This window comes from Lipophrys pholis (assembly GCF_963383615.2).
Source record: "Lipophrys pholis genome assembly, chromosome: 7".
NCBI classification, from domain to species: Eukaryota; Metazoa; Chordata; class Actinopteri; order Blenniiformes; family Blenniidae; genus Lipophrys; species Lipophrys pholis.
The window spans coordinates 19,906,384-19,927,546 of NC_137638.1; the positions used below are offsets into that span (position 1 = coordinate 19,906,384).

General features: G+C 40.7%; 1 protein-coding gene across 3 annotated transcripts in view; it reads right to left on the minus strand.

Moving 5' to 3' along the window:
- edil3a (EGF-like repeats and discoidin I-like domains 3a) overlaps positions 1 to 20,759 on the minus strand; it is a 115,163-nt gene extending 94,404 nt beyond the window's left edge. The window contains exon 1 of one of the 3 annotated variants that reach the window (XM_080468291.1): positions 20,299 to 20,759. In XM_080468291.1, coding sequence (XP_080324417.1) covers positions 20,299 to 20,362 — 64 coding nt within the window. In that variant the 5' untranslated portion in view covers positions 20,363 to 20,759. The remainder of the gene's footprint in view (positions 1 to 20,298) is intronic. The other 2 variants (XM_080468293.1, XM_080468292.1) reach the window with 2 other exon arrangements.
- Positions 20,760 to 21,163: the final 404 nt, after the last annotated feature.

Consider the following 21,163-nt stretch of genomic DNA (forward strand, 5'->3'; position numbering starts at 1 on the left):
CTTTGGTTACGCGTTATAGCACCCATTAACTATAAGTAATAAGATGGAAATCAAAAAAGGAAAGTATAATAATTTCTAAGAAAAAGCTGTTTTAGCTGTTTAAGCTGCAATATCTCTGACAGATAGGCAACTGTAGAACTGTGCTTCTATAGCTCTACTTTGAAGCCGAATTTCTGAGAAATGGTGGTGAAATACCAGCAGATGTGGATTCAATGTGTTTCATAAATCTAATATTAGTTAATTAGATTTTAAACTGGCTGCACTTCAGTCAGCACATTATCCTAATGGAAATGGTAAATGATACTGGTGGGCTCGCAGTGTGACAACGTTTATTAAGAATAGAGAATAACAAGAAATCACCGAAATGCAGGACAGGAAAACCTCTCTGTTTATAAAGCCTCTTTTTGTATAATGTTACAAGGTGAACCTAATGTAATCACTGGAGATTCAAACATTACTTTTCTATTTGTCTTTGTGAGCGTTCAAAGTTTAACAATGGCCTCAAGTGCTGCAGTCGTCAATTTCCTTTTCGCAGGAGCCCCAACTTGAATGAAAGAAAAACAAATAAAAAAAGAAGGAAAATCCACAAAACTGCTCAAAATCCATAATATCTCAGACTCTACATTATGTGATTGCTTCTGGAGCAGATGTTCAGTCAAATAGAGCATCAAATTGCTATTCCAACCATGGCATAAAGAAAAAGCCTTTTGGATTGGTCTGTCTACACGGAAAGTGTTTTTGTAATGTGGTCAATACGGAGTGCAGACATATCCAAGGTCTGATTCATATTGTGTTTTCGACATGGAATCGATCTGTTATTTTAAGCTCTGCACTTAAGTGTCAGTGTGCAAAATCAAGTGTCAAGAAATAATATATGTTCTCAATAGTGCCATGGTCAGTATTGATTGTCCATAACCTATAGGAGGCTACAGCGAGAATACAGACACGACTGACAATATCAATAACCAAAGTCAATAAGGTGGAAATTCTGGTAGAAATTGAAGTTGGAGTATTTCTGAGATTTCATGGAGTCGACTTATATAATTAGGAAAATGCAGTAATGGCATCACATTTGATTACAGTGCAGCTCATCTGAAGAAGAAGCGTTCTGCTACTCTTCGCATGATAATCCTCAAGTGGTCATTCCTGGGTTCTTGTTTGAGAAACTTTAAGAAATGTCTCACTACTATGACAGTACAGACAGCAATCCGTTGCAGCAGGGAGATGTTTGTGAGAAGCTTGCCCTATCACTTTCTAACTACATGTGGTTCGCAAAGAAAAACAAAAATAAAATTGTTTCATTGCAATTATAAAAGATTTACTGTCGCCATTATAAAAGAAAATGTTCACCAAATTAGTATCAGAATATGCTCAAAGACAACCCATTGTTTTCTTTTAACATGAGAGTGAAAAATGAAGGTGTAGCAGAAGGTAAAAACATATTTTCACACATTACGCCTGCTTGCTGTCTTGCAGTATAGATTATTTGACATGAGTCAGCTGTACAGGACCCCACATTTGTAACGACAAAATGTTTCAGCTGCTGAAGGTAAATCCATGTAAAACACAGTGAAAAGTGTTGTTCGTACTCTACAGTGATACAGATATTTATTGCAGTGTCAATGTTGTTTCCCTCATTGTGAATAGAAATAATCCGAAGTTCTTGAATAAATAGGAACAATCATACAAGTAAGAAAATTATTTATGATACCACCGGTTCGTGGCGGCACCAACTTCCTGTGTTGATTTCAGGTTAAACTGTGTGTTTTGAATTAAATATGACCACAAAGAGGTTCGAAACAGTTCTTCCAAAGAAATGACCCTTTTACAGAAAGAAATCTGAACCATTAGTCTGTTTCCCATAGCGCAAGGAAGCAAAAATGCATTTTTAATACAGAAATGCCATATCACTTCATTGTATAAAAATGCCTTCGAATCGAGCCCCCAACATCTCTGGATTTACATTATGTGCCAGCAAATATACAGAAAATAAAACATGAAGAGGAAAGTTGAATACATACTGATGGGGTCGAGGTCAGGTTCAGGAGTAATGTATATTTATATTTAAAATGAGTATTCTAATGAATAATGCAAGCATACATTATTTCAGCACAAGGATGGAGAAGAATGCTGAAGGACTACTAAATATAGAAAGTAAGAAAGACCACCTTAAGGCTCCGACCACCTTAAGGGAATGGGTCACAACAAAATGAAACTGCTGCCTTCAACCTCATGTACACAAGTCAAATTCTGTCGAAGTATGTACAACCCATAAACAAAAGCAAATAAGCTCCCAGAGTGCTGCAGCACACAGACCCCATTATGCAGCACAATCTGTTTCCTGAAATGTTATGGTAATTTTTCCGCCCCTTTTGTATCACAAGCCACTGTTTACTTCAATTATCTGAGATGGAGCTCTAAAGGTTAAGTCCTATTGTCTTTCAAAACAAGCTTCATAGAGCTTTATCTGCACTCGTGAGGATTTTTACTTTTTTTTTTTATTCTCAGAGTAGCTTTAAAAAAACCAAAAAAAAGCTTCTTCTTTTTTTATTGTCACCTGTAAACCCATATGATATACCAAACTGTTAGACAAACATCCTCCAGCTTTATCATTTGAGGTGCAGAGAAGCTGCTGTCACGGGCTTCAGATGCATTTAATGTAAACACCTACCATCTGTTTGGGAAGCTTTAGCTCTCACTTGACTACTCACCACCAACAGCATGATGCACTGCACTTCGGGGATAAAACGCTGAAACTGAACTCTGTTTTTACACAGTTTCATTCATCAAACAGTGCTGGCTTGGATCGCATATCTGTTCAGTAACTAAATACTATTGAACTGTAGGCAAAAAAAAACAAAACAGACATCGCAGGTCGGTAACTTCATACCTTTTGAAGGTCAAGTATTTCGTAAATAATGGGTAAAGGTTATCGTCCAGTAAATAGTTTTCCAATATGCTGCGCCGCTTTACATTCAAGGGAAGGGCGTCTGATGGTAGAAAGGCTCATGCTGAGATCTGGCTTATACTTGACCTGCTGAAAGAAGACAAACTGTGGGGCACCACGTCTCCGAGTCAGCATAAGAAAAACAAATACAATCAGAACAAGTGATACTGTTTATGGAAAACAGAGGTAGGAATGTGATAACAATGTGAGACCATTTCAAAATGCATCACTTGTGTATTTACATTTATACTTCCGTTTTTCAAGTCAGAACTTGTGTTAGTATGTTTCACACCAACGGAGAATACCGGGCATCGATCTGCACCCAGCGATCTCTACATTTTTGTTCACTAAATCACAAAGAATCCAAACTTGAAAGGGTAAACTGGATCTTTGTTTTCCTGCCAAGTGTGTATCTGAAGCATAATTTGTTCACATCAAAGAAGCGAAGAAGAAAAAGAAAGAAAAAAAACCTGACTCATTTCACTGGATTCCACATTGTTAGTGTAGAAAAGAAGGAGGGGTGAAACTCTCACTCCTAATTGGATATAATAGCTAGGAGGAATAGGCTTGCCTTGGCCTCAGGGAGAGGGAAGCGAGGGGAGGGAGGGAGAGAGAGAGCGAGAGAGCGAGAGAGAGAGAGAGAGAGAGAGAGAGAGAGAGAGAGAGAGAGAGAGAGAGAGAAGTTGTTTAGAGAGGGTTGAAAACGCTAAATGTCTACAGAAGACTACAAAGACACAGTGCGGTCCCAGGAAGCTAAAGTCATCCACAACCCACTGTTCAGAGACGGCTACATGAAGACGGAGGCACACAGAGAGGGAAAGATGAACACGCTGGAATCTGGACTGGATTTAAAAGGCGACAGGGAGGAGCGGGACACAGGGGAGAAAGATTTGATGGCAACACACCCAACACATGAAATAGGTCTTAATAACTGAGAGTACGCTGGCCACTGAGTCTGTGAAAGCTTTTGGGATGTCCTCGCCCGGAGAGAAAGGATCTAGGTCTTTATTGTGACATTTGAAGACGACGGAAAGCTTAGGTGCTTTTTTGAAGTCAATCAGATGCTGTTGGCTGACTTTAAACCTCCTCCCTCACTGAGGATAAGTGACTTCTCCAGCTAATGCAAGTCAAGCAGAATAGACCCGCATTAGCAGTCGACCAAGACATTAGGATGGGTACATTTTAGATCAGGTTATTTTACTGCAATGGAATTCCTGATTTCAGTCTTTTTACTCATATCCTGCAAATTCAATCGGTGTTGAAGTTTCCTGACGAAAATCAGCCGACTTTATTTCAAGTCTAAGCTTTTGCACGATGAAAACTTTTCCTGAAGGACCGATAACCGAGGGCTGAAACACATGATAATACAACATGTTCTGAGAAGAAGGAATGTCATTGAAAGTGATATGTTAATTAAAAATCAAAACCAAGATTGTTAAACAACAGTGTTTGGTTTTTTTTGTTACAAACCATAGGTACATTAAAGAATCATGCCAGTTGCCACAGGTACAGGGGATGTTGGAGAAGAGCCAACACCAAGATCCGAGATTGCAATCTAGATCTAGAAAGACTGTGATTCAGTTGGTACTTGTAGAGTGGGCTATTTCCCAATCACAAGTACTATATTCTCACCCTTGAGTGCCCTTGAGCACAATGTTGAACCCTGAATAGCATGGTGACTGTCACCATTGATGAGAGTTTGTGCATTAATGGGTAAATGTGACTGAAAGTCTAAAAGTGTAAAAAGAAAAGACTATTTCCAAAACAGTAAATGGGTAAGTGGGTAAATTTTCATTAGAGCTTTAAATATATAATTAATTTCGCCATGATCCAAAAATATATAATATATCCAATATAATCTCAACAGGCACCCATGTGACCAGAAATTATAGTAGACGATCTCTCTTTTCCATATTCCTGTTTTTTGGAACATTGAAAAACGTCTTTTGTTTCACCTCCATTACCACTCTCTTCACCGCATAATATGAGTAGTGCTCTGGGAAAACCTTCCCAAAAACCGACTGCATTCATGCCCCAAAATCAGTTCCGATAATCACTACCGTGTGGTTACGCTCTGGTCCCTGTGAGGTTCAAGGCTCCACTGAATATAATCATCCCATCAAAGGCCTACACATATACTATACTTCTCTCTTTGGGGTCCGTGTCAAAAAAGCCAACTTCTGTCACCACAAAAGCATCCAACGCTGGAGCATAAAAGAACTGGGATTATTATTTTTTTTCTTAGTTTGAGGTATCCTACCCCATCAGGTTTGGGTGAGCTCACATTCTCTGAGATATGCTTTTAATCGTTTAAGACCACCTTCACTGCTCCTCTGACTTCATTGTTGGAGTGAACCAAATTTAGTTTTCAGACAGTCTGTGACGAGATATAGTCTCACAGGAGCCCTAAATTCCAGATAAGACCATCAAGGGTAGAATCCATGGCGTGGTGAAGACCTCCACTGTGCTCGCAGACAGAAAGAACAGACTGGCTTAAAGGGAAGGGTTAAAAAATGCCCCGCTATCTTCGTTTTTTTTCCAGTGTAGAGGTCTTCATCCTTGTTTGGTATAAGCTGGTCCCCTATTCTGCCCTCTACTTCTCTCATTACTGTGCAACCCGCCTCAACCAACTCTAAGCCCTGCAGAGGTGCACAGAGGGCTTTCAGCGGAGGATAAGATCGATACCTCTCCTCATCATGGGCCAGGGGCAACGATAATGCACTCAGTCTGGGGCCATAAGGGTCTGGAGGATTTTCTAGCAACCCGGAACTATAGTTTTCCTTAGGTGAAAGTATAACCTATACAGTATGAACCATAATGGCAAGAATAAGAATATGCAAAGCCTTCAGAATTACTAGGAACCTTTAGTGTAAGTAGGATGGTTTGAAGATATTAAAATTGACAAAAGCTATTATTTCAGCATGTCAAAAGGTAATTAAAATGAATATTAGACCCCGTTGACATAATAATGAATTATTTATCTATCACCCTGGCACTTTAAAGCCCCGCCAACTCTTAATGATACAGGGTTAATTAGCCTGGGTAAGAATCATGAACCTGTCATGTATATATTTTACCTGTAGCTAAAAGAATTGTTTTGAGAACTTTTAGAACCAAATGCCAGTGGGGGCAAAGCTGGAGTGGCTCAGCACAGGGACCGATCACGACACACTCTGTATGTCTATAGAGCACAGTCCCGTGACATTGTAGGCTCTCTCTAACATAATCCACGACAATCTTGGCCATTGACCAAACCGCCACCTTGAGACATTAATTAAGTCAACTCTGAGCGCTCGAAACTAGTCAAACGTTGTAAAGCCATTTATTTTATGCGATGGCACACAAAAGTAACTTGTATAAATTGTCCAGGGGCTAGTTAACAGCGGAGGCAGTATTCTGTTCAGTTTTACTATCCCTTCAGGCCAATAATAAGGGTATTTAATGATGGTTATGATACTGCTAACATTGTTGCAATGGTTCTGTATGTGATGCAAGCTTGTAATATCTGGCTGAAATACTGCCTTGTCAAATACTGTCTCCTGCACAAACAGACAAGGTGATAATACCCAAGTAGAAGCAGTAATCATCATCATCATCATGATCATCATCATAATAACTACACTTCTCTAATGCCAATTGAACTGTCAGTTAAACATATAAAAAAAAAGGATATCTGCACTAAGTTTAATAAAAGTATGAAGCAAAGGAATAAATCCCTTCCTTTATTAGATCAGTATTAAATCCTAATATGTAGACTGTTTGATGGATTGATCTAATAAGTACTGTGCACCTATTTTGCTGTTCTCATCAACAAAAAGCTCATGTTCAACAGACGTCTAAATGATTTCCATATATCTCCTTTTCGAAACATTTCAATAGAGTTTATTTGTTTTTCTACTAGAGACAGTTGTTGCCCCATCAATTTAAATGTCTTGGGAATTTGTTGATGGGGAGAGCACATACTTAAGGTCAGTAGAGAGCAGTGATTACTGAATTCATCTGGAATTTCCTGTTAAGCAGGACTGCCGACTGACACCTCGCTGCTCCCCACATCTACAGGACAGCTGATGTTACGGTTTGTTGCTCAATGCAAGTTTCCAACACGCCCCTCGGTCTTTTCTCTGCCCCCACCCCCCATTCCTCTCTCTGCATGCTCATTACAGATGCCCTAGATTGCTCATGAGCCAGAAGAGCCTCGCTAGCCTCATTACAAACTTGGACACCTCCCATATTTTGTACCTTTTTTCCCAGACAAGATCTCCCACATTCATGACTGCATCCCAGAAGCAGCATAAAGAGATTCATCAAACATGTATAAAGAAGCGGTGCTCACATCTTCATCTGGATGTTCACAGCGAGCACCAAGGAGGAAGGTGTCTGTGATGGAAAGCGCCGGGGCAGATTAAAAAGCGACGAAATAGCAACGGGCGAAAGGAAAATGAAATTCAGTGGGAAAGAGTTTGACTAATTTACAGCATTAATCCATATTCAACAGGACATGAAGGCAATTCTTTGACCCTGTTCGCTAAATGTTGTACCTCATTAGCTCCCTTGTTGTCGTGACGTTTTCCATGTGGCATTTTGGATGAAAGGGGAAATTATGCCACATAAATACAGTCTGTGACTGAGCAACAACTGAATCAGAATTCACAAAGGATGCACTAGTGTCGCATAATCAAATGTTCAGTCATGTGGCGGTTAGGTTAAGAGCATTTGTACAGCAGCCACAGGCATAGTGATGATAAATGAGCCAATCTGATAGCTTCTTTTTTCATTTTACATTACAAATAAAAAAAAAAATAGACTTAGAAATATGTATTTTGCCTACATATCATGCAACTGTCCATTGTAGTCAAAATGTTACTATAAAGTCCTGAAACAAGTTATTATGTTGTGGTGGAGCTCCTGGATTATCTATTTAATCCTCTCGAATTTTTCATCGGGAAGAACTACTTTTAAACCCAGTTGGTTTCCCGGAGCCTTCACAAAAATAGGATTTTATAAAGTCGTTCAGTACATATCCCCCTTGACGATAGTCAGAAGTATACAAGCTTGGATTTATGCACAGATTAATCCAGTGAGACACAAGCTAAAGCTCTTTTGGTCACATTGCAGTGCAGTGGTGAGCACTGTCACTTGTTACTGCACGTCAACGCCCATATTCCGAGAAGTATTGGTTAAATCACAGCAGCACGTATTGAACACTATTGGCTAAACTTTGCCAATAATTGTCAGGCGTAAGTCTGCTGAATCGAGCAAGTGAGTGATCAGTTACAAGCTTTTATACCACTAGTAAATAAAAAAAAATTAAAAATTAAAAAACACACAGTAATTCGTGACAAAACAAACCTTTTGACAATCGTCCATCCTTTATTTACACGACTGCTTTGACAGGGCAGAGTCGCTTGCTTGGTTGAGGTTAATCTGGGAAAACTGTTACAGTGAAGCTGTGTCTGATGTTACTCTACAGCTCTGAATGCATGTGAGAAGAACATGAAGAAGCACTTACACAATATTTTCTGATACTTGTTCCCCTCGTACTTCACACCCACTGGCCTAAGCCGTGCATTGTGTGTACTGAAAAGGGCAGCCCTTGACAAATTGAATTTTTTTCATACTGCTTACCCCTTGGTCACTGAATTTCATGTAGGCACAGAAAGCCTCAGAGTTAAGTAGAAAAAGGCTCAGAGTACTGCAGATTTATGAGTGATGATGTAGTCAAGAGTGACTTAAGAACCTTCAAATATAATACCGTCGCTACGATTCAGCAATTGTTTTTATGCCTTTATGATTGAGCACTGTGCTAAGAATGTAGTCCTCACACATATCTGTATAATTATTAACCAACTCAGGCCGTCAAAGCAGCATACACACATAAAAGCCTGCATCGCCACCAGCCCAATGCGCCGTGCAGGTAAAACCTATCCAAAAGTTCTATTCATCACATCAAACCCAATCTCCATCCAGCCACAGCAGCCACATAAGAACCGAGGCTTGATGTGTTATAATTATAAGTTCTCCGGCTTTTGTGTGAGAGTGAGAAAGAGACAGTGCAAGAGAGGGTGAAATATCCCACAGATTTCTCTTCAGTGCACCGCACCTGGTTAAAAATACCCTCCGTGATTTCAACTTTTGAACTTCTTCAGCTGCTAATTGAACTTGTCAGTCTCAACGGCTTCAGCGCTTGGTACAGATTCTACAGAACAAGATTTACAAGCGTATTGTTCAGCGTATTGCCTGCCTGCATCTGCAATACAGCACACCTGCCTGGGACAACTGAAGCAGGTTAGAAAGATCACACTTGTAAATATTTAATGATGCTCAAACAGTGGTGAATAATAGAGAGACCAAACTGCTGAAAGACCTGGTTTAGAGGGAAAATAGAAGGAATAAGACAATGCTCAGCCGGGTGAATGATGTCAGTGGAATTGGGTTGGCTTTATAACAAGGAAACAACGCAAAATGTATAGAACAGCTTGAACTTTTCAAATAAGAGGTCAGTGAGATCTTAAACCACAATAAAAGATCAGGCTGTTCTTTTGAAGTATTTCTTTTTTGCTTTCCAGCCAATGGTTACGTTACAATGCATCTTATGACAGCCCAGACGTACAATACCTGCAGTGTGCTCCTCCTGCACACATCCTGCACTAGGAATGAGGCCATCAGAATATTAGTAAGGTAAACCAATTAGTGTTTTATTCATGTAACTGTCATGCAGCCACCCACTACTAACTGAGGCAACAAAGCTGTCACACAGCAGTCCACGGCAGTGCTTGAATAGTCTGCAGTTTTAAAAACAGTGGAGAGGAGCTGGAGGGATCTTACCTCGCAAAATCAGCACAGTTTCATTTCACAGGATGAATACAAGGTGGCACGTCAGCTGTGAGAAAAAACTGGAATATTAGTAGTCAATGCACAACCACGTTCAACTCCAGAGTTTGAATATTAACCTGCTCAAAACAACAGCTGCTGCTCCTCGAGTGGCGGGTGGGGGCCACATGGTGAAAAGCGTGCCAAGCTGACATCATTTACCTGGAGACACTGTGATCACACCCAGTGTTAGGAAATAAGACGGCTCGACGCAACAACGACCTCTGATTCTAGAGGTGTTCAAATGAATCGTTCTACAATGCATCGCCGTGCAGACGTGGGCAGAAGGCTGTGCAGAGGCGGTTCGCGGCAACTCATAGCCTCCGCATAGCTTGCGTATGGAGTATGAATTAAGCTTTATGGCGAATAAGTACTTGGAATTGGCAAGTAGGTTAGTACTTGTAATCGTCTTTTGAAAAAGTGGTATCGGTGCATCCCTAGTTTACAATTGAATTAAAAGTTTAGACATTTATGTTAACATTTAAATATTTTCTCGTATGAAGAACTCTGCACTGTATCGATGCTGTTTTAGTATTTGCTGTTGTAAATGCACTTGTTGTCTGCTGTGTTCAGACTAAAGTCATGTTTATGACGTTTGTCATTTTTCAAATTAAAAAGTGAGTTCATATTTATCTGACTGCTTGGATTCATGAAGGGGAAAGCTTTGCCATGAGCAAGTTATAAAGAAAATTAATGATGCAACACATAGTTATGCATCAAGGAATCAAATCAAATCAAATCGAAATGTATGTGACAATCACATTGAATCGTGAGACCAGTGAAGATGCACTGCCCCATCTGATTCCATTAAAATTTGGAAAATAAGGGCTTCAGAAAGATAATGGGACACTTTGAGCCTGGATATATGGTGTAACGCTCCCTGTTTTATGAGCATTGTCCTCTATTAGACACGTTATCTAGTCCTGATTAAAATGTTCATCCTCATTCTGTATGCTGCAGATATTCATGCAATGTCTTATCACGAAAAATAACACAAAACATGATGTGTTTCACATTTCAAAAATCAAAAATAAGCTTCTATGTGCACTGGCTCTGTGATGAGTCACAGATTCAATATGCCGTGATCCTAAGCGAACAAGTTGATGGAGAACTGGTGAATACTTTGTGAATTTCAGGAGGTGTCAAAAAGTGATGAGTTCATGTACAGAAATGCAGACTGGTCAATATTCAATCCAATTTATTCTGAAAAGTACAGATTGTCAGCCACACTGTTACAGCCACAGCGTATCATTATTGCTTTGTCTGCCTTTCCTTTGTGGCTTTGCTGTCTGCAACGTGATTGTTTAGGAATGCAAATAAAATTGATTGGAGCTGTGATAAACTATTGATAAATGTTCAATTATGGGCTGCACAATGGTATAATGCTTAGCGTTGTCACCTTGTAGTAAGAAGTGTAAGTGTGGGATCTTAAACCCATGTTGGGGCCAGCTTTTGTATGAAGGTAATAGGTTCTACCTGTGTCTGCATGAGTGACGTTCCTCCAGTTTTCACACGCAGTCCAGAGTGCATCTTAACTTAATTACGGGCTCTGAACTGCTCATGGGCTTGCGTGGGTGTGTGTGTGTGTGTGTGTGTGCGTGTGCGTGTGCGTGTGCGTGTGCGTGTGCGTGTGCGCGTGTGTGTGAGAGATTGACAGTCTTTCTATGATTTACCGACAATCTGTTCGGCGTACCCTGCCTCTTGCACCACGTCAGCTGGGATAGGATCTAGCTCCCCATAAGCCTCGCCAGGATAAAGCAGGTATAGAAGAAGACGGATGGATTAATGGATGGGTATAAGTTCCATTTCTGGAATAAACCCTTCACCTTCTTGTTTTATGTTTTTTCAGGGTGATATAATCCATGTAAGTGACAATTGCTGCTATCAAGTTGCCCTTGATTTATTACTGAGCTAAGGTCAAAACAGGCTTTAAAGAGAAAATAAACGAGCGGAATTCTATGTTGAAAGACACACTTTGCCCACTGGCATTTGTTAAATTCAATTTCAGCCTTCACTTCTTTCTATTTGCTGTCTGCCACTGATCCTCTAAAACAACCTAAATTAACTTGACTGCCTGTGTTCTAGTTTATAAAGTCTTCAGCCGGCCTATGCCAACCATCCGACCTCTTAAAAGAAACATTTTGAGAGGGAAAAAGAAAAAGAAATCAAATCATCAGTCTCATGCTACACGTAACACTTACCAAAATGGTGCAACTTTGTGCAACTCTCACCCTTTTAGTGACAATGCTGTGTGATAACAGAGTCCAGAAGATCATTCTTTTTGAGGTTTCGAATGGGCATTACTTTGAAATTTGAAGGTGAGTGCTCTCTGTTCATTGAACTTCACATTAGAGGGGGTTTTCATTCGGGGTCTCTGCGCCCTCTTCCTCTCCCTCTCTGGCGAATTCCGTCCCGTCTGGTTGTACACACCCCTAAGGTAATCCAAAACATCTGGACTGAAGATTCTCCACTTTGAAAAAATAAAAATAAAAAATTGCACTTCCCAATACATAGCAAGTCATTTATACCATGACCTCCTATACCCTTTCCAGAAGATAAATAAATATACTTGGAAGCAGTTCATGAAAGTTTGCTTGTATATATTAGTTACACGGCTGAAATTTTGCTTGTGCAGGAAGAATGACATCCAGGAGATTCTGACTTTCTCTTGTGCCTCCTCATTGTTGCTCTCGGTCTGTCATTCCTTAAACATCCCACTGATGGTTTTCAGCATTATTTACTGGCTGACATATAGTAAATGAAGGGATGGTGTTCTGCGTTTGGCAAATGAGTGAAGCATAGATGCTTATCCTCACTGTGCAAAAAAACAAAACAAAAAAAAAATACAGATTTGCTGCCTCGACTATGTGTGGTGACATTTCTGGGTTACCTCTCTGAGCATCAACCACGGAGACCCACACATCTGTGCACACACGCGCTGAAAAACACACAGAGTGCTCAATACAGACACTAACACGCTCAAACATGCACTCACTTGCCACACATGTACAATGAATACAATGCAAGCTACAGAGTCAACACTCACAATTGTCCCTTTGTGTTGACGCGATCAAAAAGCTGGAATTCTGCTTTTTGTTTATGGTGCAGGGTGGAGAAAGTGGTAGTGCAGTACTTGAGAGCATCATGCTGAGAGACGTTTTTTCCTTTTCATGCCCATCTCATGTATGACAATGGCTGGGCCAAAATATTAGAAGCACCCCTAAATTATACTGCAGTACAATTCAACCCCACGGAGAACAGTAATGCTAATAATTACTATTTAGTTTGATTATCAGCTGTTTGACACGTGTGAAACCGAACATTATAGTCTTTGCCGAGGTAGAATTAACAGAGAGAAGGAAAAGTGCGTGTTTGCCAAAATTTAACAAACACTGGAGATGAGGACTCTGCTTCAAACCTAATAACATAATATGCGCAAGCAAATCTTCAGATAAAAGTCATTACTGGAGTGAAAAATAAATGAAAGACTAAAAAAGTAAATGATAGAATACATCAGCACGGCGTTAAACTCAATAGGCTGGATATTAGTTGAAATGGTCTAGTACTTCTCGTTAGCTGTTGTGGCACCACACACAATACACCTCAATGAAGTATACATTTACATCGGAAAAATAAGTCAAAAATTCAAGTTACCTTTGTAACCTTGGTGTGTAGACAGTTAGATTGCCTGATGATTTAAGTATGGCTCTGGAATAGGAATGAGTAGCCCACATCTCCTCAGGGCTTGTCGGCCGTAAGAACTTAAGCCACCTGCACCCATCTGATCTCAAATAAGTAGATAGCGCTTATTGAAAATGCAGCGGTGTTTCAGAACCCAATGGAGAGACTTTATCAGACCAAAGCAAAGCTCATTGCCTTAACTCCTCAATCTTATGTTGACTAAGGCGAGCTTAACTACAGTCTGAAGAAGGCAAAAGCATGTTTGTTTAATAAATACAAGCATGAGTGTTACCAGCGTGGAGTTTTTTGACGAAAATTACTAACAAACTCTCATCCCAGTGTGACATTAATTGCAGCCATAATACCTTGCACACACCTGTTGTAAAATTGAAAGCATTGTGAAAAGTCTTCAAAAGAAGTGAAAAAAAAAAAAAAAAAAAAAGATTACAAGCATACACACTAAAGAGATTTTATACCCTACAAGGGAGCAGATATTATATCACAGGATTGTGTCAGAAGCTTGATTTTTGTGTAAACATCAAACATTCAGGAGGTTTACGCATCATTCATGCACCATGTACAAGCTTTAAACTCTCGGAGCTCTCGTCTTAAAGCTTTGGTCCCCCAATAAAACTTAAAACAAATTCCTCACACAGACTCCTCTGGCTTCTCCAGCCTATCCAAAAATAATTTATTCTGCCTATTGATTTACTGTGGAAAGGTGGACTCTTTCACTCATGGCCAGCACTGATAATAAATGGCTGACAGTCGTGTGACACCTCTCACACAAATCGGATGGGTCGTGGGCGCCGAGCGGCCATGCCTACAACAGCTCAAAATGTTTGCATCATTCACTTAGAGGATACAATAACAATTCACAGCCATGATTGTCAGGGATCTTCACTTAAATACCTTTTTCTCTACGCATACACAGAAAAACATGCAGCAGATGTCTGCGGATATGCTAATGGACTCACTTACTTGATGTTTGCTGAGACAGGTGTTCAGAAGAACGGAAGAATGACGGAGCAGAAAATCAACAGATGAACATATGCAATTATTTGCAAGATAAATAAGAAAACACAAAGTGAAGCTGCATACAATATTTCCTCTTTTCTCTCTCCTAGATACATCAGACTGTTCTCCATGAAATTGCAGTGCTTCAGTGACTCCCAAATGAGGTAGAAGTTATCAAAAGCAGAAAATTATTTCATTTACATTACACGTACCAGAGGAATAAAGACAATAGTTCAGACATAAAAAGTGTAGAAATTGTCAATGTCTTTTTTATATTTTCTTTTTCTATTTTTTCAGGCGCTTTCATATCAAATTGGTTGGCACATAAAGTACTAACATCACATTTGATGATCCCAACTTAATGTATACTCCATCCATATTCCATTTTGTATAACCAAGTTGCAATGGACAAGATGTAGGATACACTCTGTCTTTCTGTGGTAACTCTGTGATGTCCAAACAACCTCACATTCTTGTTCACACCTTTGGTCATTTTGGAGATACGCTCTCACCTGACACACATGTCTTTGGACAGAAAACCCTTCAGGTCACAAGTAGCTTGAGCCAATCCCAAGTGACTATGGAGGAAGGCAGAGTACACCCTGGACAGGCCACCAATTCAAAACAATGGGCAAAGTATAGTCACCAGTCCACCCTTAATGGCATGCTTTTGGGAACCTGGAGTACCAAGACAAAACGTACTTGTGCACGGGAGAACATGGAAACTCCACAGAGAAAAGCACCCAAGCTGTTAGTCCAATCTAATCACAGCACCGCTAATACCTGCTAAGGTTTTCTCAAAAATCCGTTATTTTAGAGAAACATAGAAGCAACAAATTCTGCACTATATCCTAATGCTATCATTGCGATAGGCACCACGTGTAGTTCTTGCACTGCTGAGACTTTAACATTCAAACATGTTTTCATATGAGCTGGAGCGCCACTACAACACACTAAACCGCACACTGTGATAAATGTAGACGTTCCCCAGTGTTGACAGAGGCATTGAATACATAAGTATATCTGCTGTTTATTTTCTGGACATGTCTATACTGTTCTCCCACCTAAAACACACAAACACACACACACACACACACACACACACACACGCACACAATCGGTAAATGTGACTTAGTGGTATCACCATTTCAGAGAATTCTGTTCAAAGTTTCAAGGTGAACTGCTCACAATATAATTGCAACACCATTTATCATTAACTCTGCATTGGCCGCCTCTGAGGTATCTGTTGAACAGAAGTATTGAATATCTCATTGCGGCAAGTACCATATTGTGAGTAACAACTAAAGAATATATGAGCAACAAGGCTTAATGTGTCATTTCTGCACTTTCTTGTCATAAAGGGCCAGTGCAGCACCAATATCATCCTCTGCTCTAGTATATGACAATCTGTATGAATATACAGTATGAGTCATTGAATGGACTGTTAATGTCTGGACTCCATATGCTTGATAGTCTCAGTCTGAGCGAGCCCTAAAGGTAAACTTGTTTCATGTGCACCGTCCTAAAGCCCAGTCTGTATTGAGCTGCTATATTTAGCAGTGGCTCATTAAAAAAAAAAAAAAAAAAAAACATCTACTGTTTGCATTCAAAGAGCCCATCAGTCACAAAGTGATGCAGAAACTGCCAATGAAGCCTATTAACAAATGCTGTGTATAAATAAGCACATGCCTATACATGTCTTCTGATGTTGTGTTCATTAGTTGGTGTAGTCACAAAACCACAGTCCTGCAATGCATCGTCATCCCCAGAGTGCGGTGTTAGCAACGAGCAGCAATGTGGTTGTACAACACAATATCCGTGTTGCTGAAAACAAATTTGAATCATATCTCATGTGAAAATAGTTTTTTTTGAACACCAATTAAAGACCCAGACTTACGTTCCAAAATACATTAGGTGCTTAAGGCTAAATGTAACGTGTTGGCATACAGAGCATCTTTATAGAGACTTTCTTTTTATAAGACCGGGAGTCAAGAAAACTGTGTGTCTCAACGAATTCGGATAACATCTCCTAAAATATATCTGCAGTTCAAACAAGACATCATATAACTTTTTTATCCTCTTTTTGGCTCAAGTGCACGCACACGCATAAACACGCACACACAGAGACAGAGCAGGTTTTGCTCATGTCTCGAAAAGTTGAGTCATTATTCGTGACCCAGTGGGATTACTTCAAACCAGCATGTGGTCTTCTGAATACTCAAACTGTGAAAGGACAGGCTGCTGCATGTTCTCAGTGGAAAAAAGCTGATGTACACTCGACATGAAGTGACACCACAAATGAAATATTCCTATAATCTTTTGACAGTTTTCGGGGGTGGGGGGGGTCCTTTTTTCTCTCTTTTAGCCAGCCATGCTCTGAATTCTGACAGTGAAAAAAAAAAACAACAAAAAAAAAAAAAACACAGTTTGGACATCACCATAATATTACATGGTGCTTTTAGTATTGGCCAGGTGAGGAGAGAATGAAAAGATCACATTGATGATCAGGCTTTGTGTTTTTTCTTCTCTCTGACAGACGTGTTGACACATGTTAATTTTCAGTCTCTGATGTACAAATGTGTCTCAATTCACCTTGAGAATCGAGGACGAAGCCCATCATGGCCAACTATGTTAACTGCATGAGGCAATTAGGACTGGTCACATGCTTATTCAATTACATGGAAGAAAATAAGACACAAAGTGTAAAAACAACAGCCGCAGGTTCATTTTGCTTCTATATATAGATTCTAGGTGAACATGAGTCCATGTCAGTTCAAATAACCTATGCAACCACTTTGCTGCCACCCTGATCTGAAGGCTGTGCCAAGGTTTTCTAGCAAGCATTTGGTATTCGGGCGTCCTTGCAACCTCTATAACTACCCTTTTAGTGCCCTCCCAGTAAGTCAGGAAATGTAGGCAGGACAACGGGATTCCCCAAAACATAAAAAGTATATAGTACTGCATCCATTAAAGTGTCAACAAATGAGACAAATGAACTCGTCTTTTTAATATTGAACAGCTTTGGGAGCATCGCCACTGAAGATGAGCAGTCCACTTCGGTTCCACAAATAGAAAGATAAGACATTAACCTGTGTCACTACGTCACCGGTCCCTATAACTCTAGGAGTCCTAGCGGCACATCGACATGCATGAGTTGTTGTCCTAAGAGTTGCTTTGATGTTTTTGGTTATCATTGCTGCAGATCTGACCTGAGTCTCTGCACTGATTAAAGATTGTGCCATTTAAAAGCAAAGTGAAGGGCACTGTAGAGGTCCATCACAAGTCATTGTTGTTAAAAGTCACCCGCGCGTCACCCATAACCTTCAGTGACCGGTTAATGTAATGAGCTTTTAGATAACATCTATCATCTGCATGTACCTTCCATTAAAGTCCCTTCAACAGTTTGCAAACAAATCTCCTTTCCTTTTTTTTCTTTTTTTTTTCCCCTGTTCAGCACACCAGATGACTCCAGAAAATTTAATCTCAAGAAAATCAAGGGCATCCAAGCTATTAACTTAATCCTGGGCCGTCTCTTTTGTTAATCCAAATGGCCCAGACATCATTCCTACAAGCAATGAGCAAGGCTACCCTGAAGTACAAAACCCCTAAATCTGCGGTCTGTCAGCATGATGAGCATCTTATTGAGCCAGTCTCAATCCACAAGCATTCTAATTGTTCACACTCGAGAAGTTCTGAATAAACTGACCAGAAAACCAACAATATTACCATAAAATCACGACTTTCCAATCACAGACAATCGCACTGCCACTCAAGATGGTGGTCCATAGCCCTAAAATTGTCTAATTGTGCGGATAACAAGATTCTGACCAAAAATAAGATGGTCATTCATTAAAACTGACTTTGAACAAGCACAGAAGCATCTTGTATTTTCATAGAGACAGCCCGTGGGTTCAGTGCAATGTGCTTTGTCCGGGCAGACAAGCAGCATCACAAACAATGTCAGAAAGTCAGGAGCAGTAACCAACCAGAGAAAGTGATGTATTGCACGCTGACTTGGAACAATGTGGTCTGTTTTACCTGAAGGCGAATGTTTCTACCCCATCAATTTGTTTCAGTGGACAGTGGTGCCCTGTGATACCCTATTAGGAAACCTGGTGTCTTTGAACCCTGACAAAAGGTAAGTAGAAAACATCTTGAGAAGCATCCAAGAGATTTCTAATTACCATGACACACACTTTCCTTTTGCTTCTTTGAGACTATATACTGGATGTACTTTGCAGCCCTGCCAATCTCACTGTTGTAATGTTGTTGTTTTTTTTTTCAAACATCCTACTGCTCATTACATTACTAAAATGACTGATGATTGTGAATTATTACTGGAAACACATTGGGACACAAATAAAACACAGCTAACACCCTCCATCCACCTCCACATCCTCTTCAAATCTGCCCCTCACTGTGGACGAGATCACAGCCGCGCTTCCAAATCCTCTTTGCAATACCACAAATTTAACCGCGATATGATTAATTGAGGCACTTGTTCAAGGTGTATTTTTAACTCAATGATCCGTTAAAACAAGTCGACACACACACACACGGGGCAACCACGACTCCCTGCATTTCCCCCTGCATTCATTATGCCAGCCTACCAGGGAGTATTGTGTCATGCAGCGGCTGACTCTGGGTTGACACTGTGAGGCTTTAGGATCCTTCGAAACTCTGCTTGAGGCACACTCTTGGTGTAAAGAATGGGGATTTTTTGACACGTGTGACTCCTGAGGCAAGCTTGTCACCAAATGAATGGTGACAGGGAGGACGGCATGACCCATTTCCATAAGGGGCTACCACTGCTGTCTTCACAGAAAGTCCCACAGGTACAGTTCTGCGCCATTCATGGGGAATCTATAGCAGAGAAAACCTTAAACATCCCTATTACCAGAGAAGTGGAAGAGCAAAAAAGGGGAGGGCATGGAAAGATTGAAATGCTGATACAGTGGGTCAAGATAATCTATAAGGAAAGGCAACATGCCAGTTTATAGGGGGGGGGGGGGGGGGGGGGGGGGGGGGGGGGGGGGCACATCAGACTTGCAACCTATCTTCTTGTGATGTCATCCAAGTCAATACTGGCTCCACAACTAATAGAAGAGGCTCTTTTATCTCCTCCAAGTGATACCATCTGTGTCTGTGATTAACTCATACCCAGGAAAACATTCCCACATATATGCCCTTTGTCATGGTTCGGTTATTTAAGAAGAGGAAGCAGGAGATGGTTTTGGTTTTTTGAGTTTTCTTTCTTTCTTTTCTTTAATACAGCGGCTATATCCGAATCCTCACATTTCTATCCTGTGGGAGCATCACAAAGCAGAGGAGCCAGCAGCTGAAGATAATCACGGGAGGGCGCACAAAATAATGGAGCAGTGCACATTTTAACCATAATTGCGTGCCCATATGTGCGAGCTGACTTGGCTCCTTGTCAAGGAGAATTTGCGCACTGGTAAATACAGTTTAATCATCGGGTTGATCGACTCAAACAAGTGTCTTTCATAACACAAGAAAACAAAAATAATGGCAATATCAAAGCGTGTTGACAGCTCGCTGGTAATCCGCAAACAACACAGACGCACCACGCATTTCCTTCTCCTCGCTATTAATGTGGGGTTCCCTCTTTTTTGTTTTGTTTAAACATGAGATGTGCAATTCCCAATCGCGATTGATCGGTCTGTACTACTCCTCTGCTTCAGGGCTAAAACCGTGCAAAAAAAAATAAAATAAAATAAAAAAAAATACAGTGATAATGGCAGGGATGTCACTTTTCCACTCACCTTTCACATGCTGTGGGACAGCGGCGCCCAGACACAGGGCGATGGAAAGGAGCAGCGGTCCCATCCTCTCGTAATACTCAGGTCCGACTTCCAAGGTTACGACGATGAGGTGCAAATAAAAATCACGCAACACAAGTCAAAAGTTCTCCTTCCTTTTGGCTCTCGCTGGGCTTGTCGGAAAGCCCTGCTGCTTGTACGTCCTCTTAGGTAAAGTACCTCCCGTGTGGTGGAGTCGGCGGGGAAACACGCACACACACACAAAAAACACGCACACGCACAAACTGACCACCTGGACGTGATCGTGCGGGAACAAGTGAAGTGAGCCTGCCGGGTCTTCCTCCTCCTCCTCCTCCTCCTGTGTTGCTGCTACCGCAGTGGTGCGATGTGCTGGAGAGCGACGTGTGCGCTCTTCTCCGCTCCGCTCACTGCGCCCGGACAGCCAGTGTGAATCCTCACAGACTAACACCCGTCATCACTTCCGATCCACCGTTACAAAATAAACCCACGCAACTGATTACAATTCAGTGCAATCTGTGCTTTTGGTGTCGCAAAAATTAGAATCGTGTGTTGTTGTTGTTTTTACGGGTTCTGTTTAATTCTTTCAAATTCATTGCATGACTTGCAATATTTTCCTTAGTTGTGGATTAATTTAGACGCATTTAACACCTGTCATCTGTGTTTCTCTAATTTATTGTTTCTTTAGACTGCACTACGCAATCTAAATCTTATGTTTTATGTCCAGCAGGAAATAGAATTGAGATTATGCTTTGAATGAACATTCACATAACAGCCAGGCGGTGCGCATTTACGCAGTTTGCAGCGCAGCGCAGTCCATCTGCCCGGTCCCCATCAGTTTGGATGTGCG